General features: G+C 38.4%; 1 protein-coding gene across 1 annotated transcript; it reads left to right on the top strand.

Annotated features, from left to right (window-relative positions):
- Positions 1-20: 20 nt before the first annotated feature.
- LOC144956992 (uncharacterized) lies at positions 21-7,258 on the top strand. Its single transcript, XM_078887890.1, has 3 exons — positions 21-578; positions 1,358-1,487; positions 2,130-7,258. The coding sequence occupies exons 1-3, from the start codon at positions 436-438 to the stop codon at positions 5,832-5,834; spliced, it is 3,978 nt and encodes a 1,325-aa protein (XP_078744016.1). The 5' UTR covers positions 21-435; the 3' UTR covers positions 5,835-7,258.
- The last annotated feature ends 3,811 nt before the right edge of the window (positions 7,259-11,069 follow it).

Here is an 11,069-nt window from a genome sequence, read left to right as displayed (position 1 = left end):
GAGTTCGGACTTTTCAAGGTACATAACTCTAGTTTTCTTAACTACGTAGGTAATAAAGAGTAACAAGGGTGAGAAATGGGAAATAAAAAGTGAAAAGAACATAATTTTTAGGACGTTACAAATATTATTTTACTTTTGTAAAAATCATATTATCTATTTAGATCAATACATTAGGACTCCGATGCCTTAGCTATTAATTGTAGGTCTCTGACTGAAGAATACAGAATGTAAACAAATCGAAGACAGCCAACATTTGAACAGCTCCAACTTCCAGTCTTGTTCCACCACCCTCTTCTTATTCTTAGCCTGGTCTGACGGAAAGCTTCTTACAAGACCTGAAACAAAAGATGGAGAGTGACAATTAGTTAATTTAAAGATCTATTTTAATGAGCAGATACTTGAAAACTAAACTACTCCAAAAGAAAGAAGTTCGTCATGGCGCACAAAGAAATGAAAGCAGAACTGACATGTCCGATTTGTATGGAGCTTTTCCGTCAACCAAGACGATTACCTTGTGGACATGCCTACTGTCATCGATGTATTTCTACATTGCTGCAAGTGAGAGCCCAACAAGATTGGTAAGAAATTTCGTTGCATCTCTGTGTAATAAGAAAGATAGGTACTTTATAGATGCAGACATATATATCCATCTAACTCTAACTCTAGAGGTCTAGTCTAGCTAACTTTTCACAAAATTGTTTCATCTCCTTTTATCATCATCAATGTCAGGAATTAATTATATAGATTAGGCTAATCACTATCCCATCAACATTCCGCTACACCTGGCTTGTAAACCAAAATGAAATTAGCCTCATGCTCATACACTGCTACTGCTACTTGCGTTCTCATACTCACGTGACTGAGACAGGCAATTGTGCAATGTTGGATGAAAGATGTTTTTGTTTTTTTAAACAATAAAATAGCTCTATTGATCTCTTTATTACCAACATTGTCAATTATGAAACCTGTTAAATGCAAGTTGCCACATCATTATGTTTAACAGAGATATCTTAAATATTTTCCTGCGCTGGATCAGAGTTTGTCGAGTCCAAATCCCATTATTTATACCAACATTGTTATGGCACAGATAATAATATAGAGATGTTTTTCACTTTATTCCTATTTAACACTATTGCCAATGTGCTATGAAATTTCAATTTTCAAAGCCATAGCACTTGGAAGTTAAACTACCACGACTTGTGGAATTGATTTTTAGACTTTTTGACTGTTGTCTGTTAAGATTAAGAGCACTGTTCAGATTATTAAAATTTACATATCTTTAATAATCTCTTCTATTTGTTTCTGATTGCTCATTTGAGATTCAAAGCATTTGATGTTTTACTTTCTTTGTTTTCAGGATTTCTTCCCGTCGTTTGATCTGCCCCGAATGTCGTGATGAAATGAGAGTTGACTACGTGCTCGGCATTGAAGCCCTGCCACTTGACTTTAAACTATCACGTCTTGTGGAATTGATGAGATCTATGGAGGTCAGTTAGCTCTTTCTTCACAGTCACAGTCCCAGTCATTTGCTTGTAGTACTGATTAAAATGGGGGTCCTGATAGTGATAGCTTTAGTTGGTAAAGCACTCGCTTCACATGAAAAGGGACTGAGATCGATCCCGAATGCAGTCAAGCCTATTATTTCTTTTCTTCTGTACTCGTGTGACTTTAAGTTTTAAGAAAAATCAGATCATTTTACATTTTTGAAACAAAGTTTCCTTATAGGGATCATTATCTTTTCTTTCCTATTTTTTAAATTTTTTTCTTTCCTTGATGTGGCTACCTGTGATGGGTTGACTATTGACATGCCTGCAAGAGCTATAACAAACCCACTGTCTTGTCTATTTATCTAGGGTGCAAAGGACTGTATCCAAGTCTAGCAATGTTGGTCTAAGTCAGCGATTGGATGAAAAAAAAAAATTGCAACATTTTGGCCACATTATCCATACTACTCAACTCGACTCTGTAGTGAATGAATACCTGATTGTCGGCAAGGGTATATCGGATAGTACAAAAGCCTAAACAGGTGACTTGTACTAAATGAAATAGAAAATTGATTCCACATTGTTTGCCACTGGGATAAATAAGACAGTGTGTTAAATGCTTCATTTCCCATCTCTCGTTTCCAGACTAATTCCAGCGATGGCGATGATTCTCTGAGTCCTGCCAGGGAATTCCCAGAATCGAGACCGATTGCAGCATCTTCGTCAGCATCGTCATCACCTTCTCTACCTACACCACCAACTCTAACAACAACCACCACAGCTGCTGCTGCTGCACCCATTTCAGAAGGCTTTGATTTTAACCCTCCAAATTCTTCATCACCCCCTCCCCCTTACTCGGAGAATGAAACACAATCTCCAGAGGCTGAGAATAGACGCCGCTCTTATAATGTTCCATTCCCAGAAGTTGAGGACTTGCCCCGAACCGAATATGATGATTATCTCGACACGCTGACTTACCCTCAACTTTGGAACGAGGCATCTTTGGCCTTGAATGGTTTGCTCGAAAGTTTCCAGAACAGTCAAGAAAGGTTGTCACTACTGGCACGATCACCTGTACAAGACACGGATGATCATCATTTATCATCTTCGTCATCATCGTTATCATCATCATTGTCTTCCTTTGAATTTAGGTCAGGTCGTCGACGGTTGTCATCATCCTCATCATCATCATTGTCTAACGACGAACAACAGGGTGACCAAGAGTGGTCAATACCATCTTCCACTAATGTTGATACTGGTACTACTGCTGCATCCACCGCAGCCATTACGGCAACTGCTGATAACAATGACATCGATAGTGATGAAATTCATTCAACTGCGGAAAGAAGGCGTAACAGATGGTCGTCCAGTGTCCCCAACCAAGAGAATTTGAATAGAACTCCTCCAAGTCCAAGTGACAGAGAAGATGATTCCAATGTGTCAAATAGGGTTACTAGAACCAACCGGGGAAGCGATCTGTGGCCTCTTCCAGCCGATGCAGCTAATAGTTCCTCCGAGGCTTATCGATTGACAGGGTATGACACAGATACTTGGATTGAAGCCATCTCAAATTTACACCTTTATTTGATTCCTGGGGATCCTCCAGTATATTGTCCGATTGAGGAACGCGGTCGATACCTTCAAACATCCTCTGAGAGACAGATTTCTAACACAGAAAGTAACAGCCAAGACCTTCAAACCAATTCCGAGGGAGATATTATTTCTAACGCAGACAGAAGCAATCAAGAGCTGCTAACAACCTCGGAGAGAGAGATTTCTGACACAGAAAGAATAGGCAACCCTCAAGGCCTTCAAGTGAATTCAGAAAGCACAGACAGAGACCCTCATGACCTTGAAATAAGTTCCGAGAGTCAAAGTCATAATTCCAACGCCGACTACTTTAAAGAATTTCTTCGATTAAGAAGCCGAATGCCTCAAAGGAACAGGTCGAATGATAATCAAGATGAAAATGACAACTTAGGTTTTGAAAGAAGTGAGGAGAACAATGTCGGAGAGAGCAAGAAAGGAAGAGATAATTTTAGGATTAAATATTTGAAATTGAAGAAAAGAGTTGTCAATATTTTCAAGGACTCCTATTCAACAACCGAGTCCTCTGATGAAGAGATACAACAAGAGAGAGAACGCCAGAGGCAAAGAGATCGGAAGAAAGAGGAGGAGGTGAAGGAGAAAGAACGGTTGAGCGTTCATCGTCAAAAATTTAATAGGGAGAGAAGGAAGTGGCGAATGACTCGTCATCTGATGTCTTTGATTATGTCGGATTACGGGACTTCGAGTTCCGATTCTGACTCGGAGTTAAAGGATCACAAAAATGGCAGAAGGCAGGGAGAGGCCATGGACAAAAGCCGTGATGAGATGATGGAGAAAGATGGTTTAGTAAATGATAGGCGTCATCGTCAAATTACAAATTCTATGGATATTGACAGTAGCGGTCAACCTGTCAGATCTCACATTTCTAAAATTAGGAGAAAGATTCGTAATCGAAATAAAGGTGAAGATGAAAGGATGAGTGATGTTAATGAGAATGATGATAGTGATGATGAGGATGACGGTGATGATGATGATGATGATGATATGAACTTTAGAAGAGCAATAGCTGCTTCAGACTCTAATTACAGACTTGGCCCAGACAACACTTCAGGCATTCACACTCAAATGCCATCCCCATCACATGACGCATATCCCCTACCCTCTATCCCACCTCTACCATCTGTCTATGATAATATTGGCGACAACACAACCAATCAGGCTCAGGCATGCTCATTTCAAAACACCTCTTTCACATCTTTAAGGGAGGTAACTAGAAATAATGGGAGTGATACTGTTTCGGCTCATTTGTCAACACAGCGACATGACGAAAATCCTATTTTACCATCGGCATGTCATTCAATCACACAAGTTAAGGGAAATCTGGATAGTAACGTGGCTGTTTCTGTGACCAATGACATTCAACCAGTGTCGTCAGCATTTTCGCACAGCGATAGTTTTATCCATCCATGTCGTGATACTGTTGTCCCAAGACGAAGATTTGCCAGTGAAAACGAAGAGGGGGGAACATTTTACGACAACCTTTGTGAACGGGAAGTAGCTCAGGCTGTGCAGAGAAGGGATTCAGGTGAAAGATTGGCTGAAAGAAGCGTGAACCACTGTAATGGTCGTCACTATTATGACACGGCAAGCATTTCTGCTCGGCCAGAAATTGAAAATTTGAAGATGAGCTCAGATGATACGAGAAATGATTTTGTGCACTCAGAACTGGTTGGTATGGAATTTTCTCACACTCAGGAGGAAAATGTTGAGCCATCTGAGTTGCAACTTGAATCAACCCTTCAAAATCTTTCGAGGAAATACTTAAAGAAAGATATGAAAAGTGGAAATGATAGCGATGATAACTGTGAGATCGAGAGCTTGAAATATGGAGGAGCAAGACATGGTGCTTTGGATGAAAGTGTACAGAAAAAAGAATTGAACAGCAGTGCGAATGCTTGTAGCCAGAGTGGTCCTAGATCGTCCACCGAGGTAAAACCAGCTAAACCTCCTCGGAGAGAAATAAATCAAAGAAAAAGGAATGTCAAGCAACAATCTGATGGAGCTAAAATATTCAGACCAGTAAAAAGTGTGCGTTGTCATCCTCCGAATGCTGTCAGTTTATATGATAATGTTGTAGAAAGTAGGCACAGCATGCAGGCTGGTGGTGAATTCAAAGATAAAGAGACTTGGGGATTTCCACATTATGTAACAAGTGATATAGAAAGTAGAAGAGATGATGGAATGAGACATGACGCAGGAAAAATAATTGATAGAAATCAAATTAGATTGACAAATGACAATTTAAATGGACAAGGCAATGAACAGAATGTGATTCCATGTGTTCCTACTATTCCTGTTGCACATTCATTTAAATCGGAGACACAAGCTTTAGGGATTTCTGTCTCAACAGCAGCCGTGCCATTTGATCTACCTACGTCATTATCATCACCAGCTGCTGATACAGGGTGCGATGGGAGCCAGAGTCTAAAGATGAAAAGCTGTTGTGATGGAAATGATGACAACAATAATTACCGTGGTGTAAACGATAACGGTGCATTCAGTCAGCAGAACAGAAAAGATGTTAAAAATAAAATTGATAATAATAACGATGATGATGACAGTGACTTAGAAGCATCAGCTCCCCACTCTGCCATGTTGAAATACAGCAGTGGCAGTGGTATCGTTGGCGGCGGGAAGAAGCCCAAATCTCGATTTAGGAAATTTATCAGTTCTTTGATGTGGGTTTCTTCGTCCTCGTCTTCAGATATCGATGCTGATGTCGATGAGAGTAGTGACTTCTGATGCCGGTGAAAATGAAGTTGTTGTTTGTTGCTTTTTTTAACTCACATAAGTAGTTTTCATGAAGAGAAACTTAAGATGAAAATGTCTTCCCATTATCATTGATGAATGACTAAAAGTCATTATTGTTTTCAGTTTCAGCTTGGTTCATTTGATAAGAGGAGTGAGTCATACTTCTGTTTTATATTCTATCTGTGATACAATAATGGATAGTCGTTAACAGGACTAAAATAATAATAATTGAAGTCCATTGTGTGTTGAACTGTCAACCTTTTGGATGTTAAATCAATGACAACGTAATACTCTCACGTCTTCATGGCTGCAAGATTTCCTGCTTATCCAAGATTTCTGGCTTTTTGAAGTGGATTTTAATTTCTTTCCATCATTCTAGATCGCCCCAACATTATTCTGTTTTCGGACAGTAGGTCACATTTCAATATAAGTTTGAGGGGCTTTTTGAATTAGTTGGAAATGGATTTCAGGCTTTTTGAATTAGTTGGAAATGGATTTCAGGCTTTTTGAATTAGTTGGAAATGGATTTCAGGCTTTTTGAATTAGTTGGAAATGGATTTCAGGCTTTTTGAATTAGTTGGAAATGGATTTCAGGCTTTTTGAATTAGTTGGAAATGGATTTCAGGCTTTTTGAATTAGTGGAAATGGATTTCAGGCTTTTTGAATTAGTTGGAAATGGATTTCAGGCTTTTTGAATTAGTTGGAAATGGATTTCAGGCTTTTTGAATTAGTTGAAAATGGATTTCAGGCTTTTTGAATGAGTTGGAAATGGATTTCAGGCTTTTTGAATGAGTTGGAAATGGATTTCAGGCTTTTTGAATTTGTTGGAATGGATTTCAGGCTTTTTTTTTTTTTTTTTTTTTTGGCCGAACCAGCTTGCATCAATGCATTTTTCAGACCTCATTATGATATTTTACTTTACTTTGCTGATCCAATTACCTGTTGGGTGAAATCAAGATAATTTCTTGAAAATATTAAGTGTGTTGCAATGTAGTATTTTTGCCGTGGTGTTGAGGGCTGTTATCATCTTGTCCTGGTTGTCAAATGTACGTATGCATAGCTGTAGTTTTGAGAGATGACATTTTTTTCCTTGTAAATCATCTCTCTATTATATACTGCTGCATTTTTTTTTTATTGAATATATAATGGTTTGTAAACATTTGAGTGTTTTCCTCTAGGTGGGAACCTGTGCTTGTGTCTGGTTGACACTTATAGGTGATCTCAGACTAAGTACACTGATTGTGTGCTCTTTGGAATTGACATCTGTTCCCCTTTGTCTTACTTTGTCTTGTGTGCTTTCAATTGTAAATCCAGAATTTTGTGACTATACCATTTTCTTCCTTTTTTCTTGCGCTTAAATGACCTAAATGTGTCGCTAGCGCTATAAAATCCTTAAAAGCAAAAAAAAAGAAAAAGAAGAGCATTTTGAAAGGCTCTGACCATAATACAAGAAATGGCCACTGCTGTGCAAATTTTGGTATGTATATGATATTATGTCTATTTATTCAATGATTGTGGATGATGAATTTATATCTCAACTTGTAGAAAACTCATTTTATTATTAAGCGTGTTTTTTTTTTACAAGGCCTATTTCATAGAGAAGAAAAGTTGTGACGTCACATTCTCTACTTTACTGGTTCCAAAGTCTTTGGAAGTGTGTTATGTAACCAGCCCTTCGGAGGACTAATAATGAATAGGTTACTTATAGAATCATAAGTTGGTAGGTATAACTATTTTAGTATTAGACAGATTCTAAGAATTACAGGACGTAAAAGAGTGAGGATGGATGATCTTTATTTACAACCAGCATAAATTTAGACTAGAAAATAAGATGCCATTACTCTGAAACCAGAAGATAATTTACACAAGGTATGTACCCAGTCCTCTGGAAGAGTAGTTTTACACTTCCAATGAGATAGGAAGCAGTTTTTTGACTTCACCCTTTTCTTCCCTCTACAGCTGATACTACTGGGCATAAACATTATATTAAAAGTCTGCTGACTTAGATAAGGAATAAATAAAAATGAATACCTATGACAACTTTATCAAAGAACAAAATCCCAAACACGGAACGTTTCAGGCTCAAAACCCTTCTTCAGCCAACAGCAAAATACAATAAATACATTGTGTACTGAATTCCGGATAGACGACAGAGATATTTTGTAGGTAAAATAATGTATTTAGGTCTTTATTGTATTTTGTTGTTGGCTGTAGAAGGGTTTTGAGCCTGAAACGTTCTGTGTTTGGTATTTTGTTCTTTTTTAAGCTGTTATATTCATTTTTGCTTATTACTTTTTACAGTCCACAACTTCTACTTCTATCAGCCTAAGTAGGTATCAATTTGACTTAGATACGCTAAGCTGCTTAAAATGTTCTATGAAGTGGATCTTGCTTAAGTTTATTATGAATCATTTGAAAATCCATCCTAGTATTCCTTTGTTCTTTCACCCGTTTATAGTCATTCATTCTTTCAACCATATTAGTTTTGTAAACTGATTCATTTCTTCAATTATTCATTCCATTGCGTAATTCATTCATTGAATTTATTCACTCAGTCATTCGTTCATCCATCCATCCATCTGGGTGGGGATCCTGACCTCCCGGGCAGGGAGGTACATACTGTGTCTTCTATCCCCTTATATCTGTTATCCAACATGCTTTCTGTCTTTGTCTCGGAATGAGATTACTTGGTTTTGTCCTGGCACTGGCCGGAATCCTAGCTGGGAGGGAAACAGTCAAATGCATAGTTATTGTTTTGGGAGATGATATTTTTTTCCTTGTAAATCATCTCTCTGTTATGTATTATTTTTTTATTTTGAATGTATAATGTAAGCATTTGAGTGTGTTCCTCTTTGTTGGATTTTGTGCTTGTGTCTGGATGAGACTTGTAGGTGATTTCAAACTAAGTACATTTGTGGTATGCTCTTGGAATCTACATCTGATCCCTATTTGTTCTCAATTCCCCTTTGTCTTACTTTTTCTTGGGTGCTTTAATTGTAATTCTAGAACTTTTTACTATCCCATTTTCTTCCTTTTTACTGGCGCTGATATAACCTAAATGTGTTGCAAGCGCAGTAAAACCCTTAAAAACAAACAAACAAACCATCCATCCATATAGTCATTCATTTGTTTGTTCATTCATCTATTTTCATGGTTTTGATTCTCATTTATTAAAATGCTGCTATTTATTGATCACTGCTGTACGATATTATTACGTATTTATTCTATTGACTGTCCTAAGATCTTACGTCCTTGTACGGCTATGTGGTCTTGAGCTCGGACACTGACACTTGCCTTTGGACTCAGATTCCCTGGCGACTACGGACATAGATGCATATTTGAGATGGAAGTCGGATGGACAAATTCAATCCCTCGAGGGGGTGGGGACATAAACTCCCCGAAACTGGAGGAGAAGTTGCCAGGTCTCTCCACCAGTAAGAGGAGGCACTGGGTGGTAGCGAATCGGCTCTGGTCGAGAACCTGCCTAGCGGCAAAATCGCTTCGTCAGTGGGGACTTTCCACCTGTCCAACATATACCCATTGTGGTAACGAGCCCGGAACCGCAGAGCATCTAGTTGAACGGTGTGTTGTGACGAAGATTCCTGGTGGATTTGCGACGGTGCATGAGTGCGGTAAAGAATTTGTTGATTGGGTCGATCGTCATAACATAGAAGTGTGAGCACCATTAGAATCTGCTGCCTTTGCTGGAAGGTCCAGGGTTTCAATCCTGTTCTGAGCAATCATTGTTGAGTCCTTCGTAAACTCTTTATTCACTCACATTTTCTCAGTTAACTCCGATGTATAATCAGTACCTGGCAAGGTGGGGTCTTGCTTTCTGTTTTGTCTTGAAATGGGATTACTTGGGTTTTGCCTTTCCCCTCTGGAGTCCTTGACTGGTTGGGAAACAGTCAAATGTATAAGTATGGTTTTCAAAGATATTTGGTTCCTTATCAATCATTTCTCTGTTATGTACTGTTACTGTTACATTTTTTATTTTGTTATAAATATAATATATTGGTTTGTAAAAAATGAGTGTGTTCCTCTTAGTGGGGACCTGTGTTTGTGTCTGGATGAGACTTTTAGGTGATCTCAAACTAAGTACATTGATGATAGTGTGCTCTTGGAATCTACACACATCTGTTCCCTATTTCAGCCTTTCCCCTTGGTCTTACTTTTTCCTCTGTGCATTCAAATAGGTATCAATAGTCTGATGTCACGTCCACCCAGCAATGAGCAGCTTGGTTCTAAACAAAGAAAATTGGTATTATTTATTCTTCATGCTGGCTAGAACTTTTTCACTTGTTATGTGATCATAATTTATAAAAGTCAAAACATGATCAGATTTGTAATGTTTTTCTCCTCTGGATATACTTTTATGCTCATCGAAGAAATATTTCATAAGGGCGTCCACCATTGTTCAGATGGTTTAGAACCAGTTACTAAGTTACTATTCGCCATTACGAGGGAAGTGACGTCACCACTGTTGAATCCTATTGTAGGTCTAGAATCTTTGACTATCCATTTTCTTCCTTTTTACTGGCGCTGAAATGACTTAAATGTGTCACAAGCGCTGAAAAACTCTTACTTACTTACTTACTTACTTACTTACTTACTTACTTACTTACTTACTTATCCGAACCAGAGACCACCTGAGCTCTAGCCCTTCAGTCTTGTGCCATGACGTAGAAGTCAAAGTTAGACGTCTTTTGTAGTTGTTCCAGGTGACTATACAGTGTGTTACTGATGCTTGGATGTAAAACTCTTAAAAACAAAGAAATCAGTACTTGCCTGGTATTATCTCTGGGTAAATTGAAGACTGACTTTTTTTTTTTAAATAATTTTAAAAAGTTAAGCTTTTATATAGCGCAATATCCACTAAACGTGCTCAAAGCGCTTTACAAAGGGTACCTGGCCAACAGCAATTGATGCCTGTTTGGCGATATTATAATTTAAAAAATTTCGACATAGACAACGCTGTTAACGGCCAGGTACTCGTTTTAATTTTACACCTGAGAGTACGGTGAGAGAATGTGGGTAAAGAGCCTTTTTCAAGGACTCAACTATGTGCCAAGTGAGGCTCGAACCCAGGACCTTCCAATCCAAAAGCGAAGTCAAGACCACATAGCCGCACTTTCAGGACTAAATTGTGAAATATTATTGGTGTTGTTGCTATGTCACATTGGGGGTCCCAATCGCTCAGTTGGTAGAGTAATCACTTCACATGCA

The sequence above is a fragment of the Berghia stephanieae genome, chromosome 11 (assembly GCF_034508935.2).
Source record: "Berghia stephanieae isolate SIO BIC M18660-M18661 chromosome 11, UCSD_Bste_1.3, whole genome shotgun sequence".
In the NCBI taxonomy this organism is placed as follows: Eukaryota; Metazoa; Mollusca; class Gastropoda; order Nudibranchia; family Aeolidiidae; genus Berghia; species Berghia stephanieae.
Note: the sequence above shows the minus strand (reverse complement) of the source record. Positions and strands in the feature narration are given on the sequence as shown.

Excerpts from the sequence above, each read along its gene's own strand:
- LOC144956992 (XM_078887890.1), top strand. The coding sequence starts at position 436 with ATGGCGCACAAAGAAATGAAAGCAGAACTGACATGTCCGATTTGTATG. Across the intron at positions 579-1,357 it reads GTGAGAGCCCAACAAGATTG|GATTTCTTCCCGTCGTTTGA; the intron begins GTAAGAAATTTC and ends CTTTGTTTTCAG. Across the intron at positions 1,488-2,129 it reads AATTGATGAGATCTATGGAG|ACTAATTCCAGCGATGGCGA; the intron begins GTCAGTTAGCTC and ends TCTCGTTTCCAG.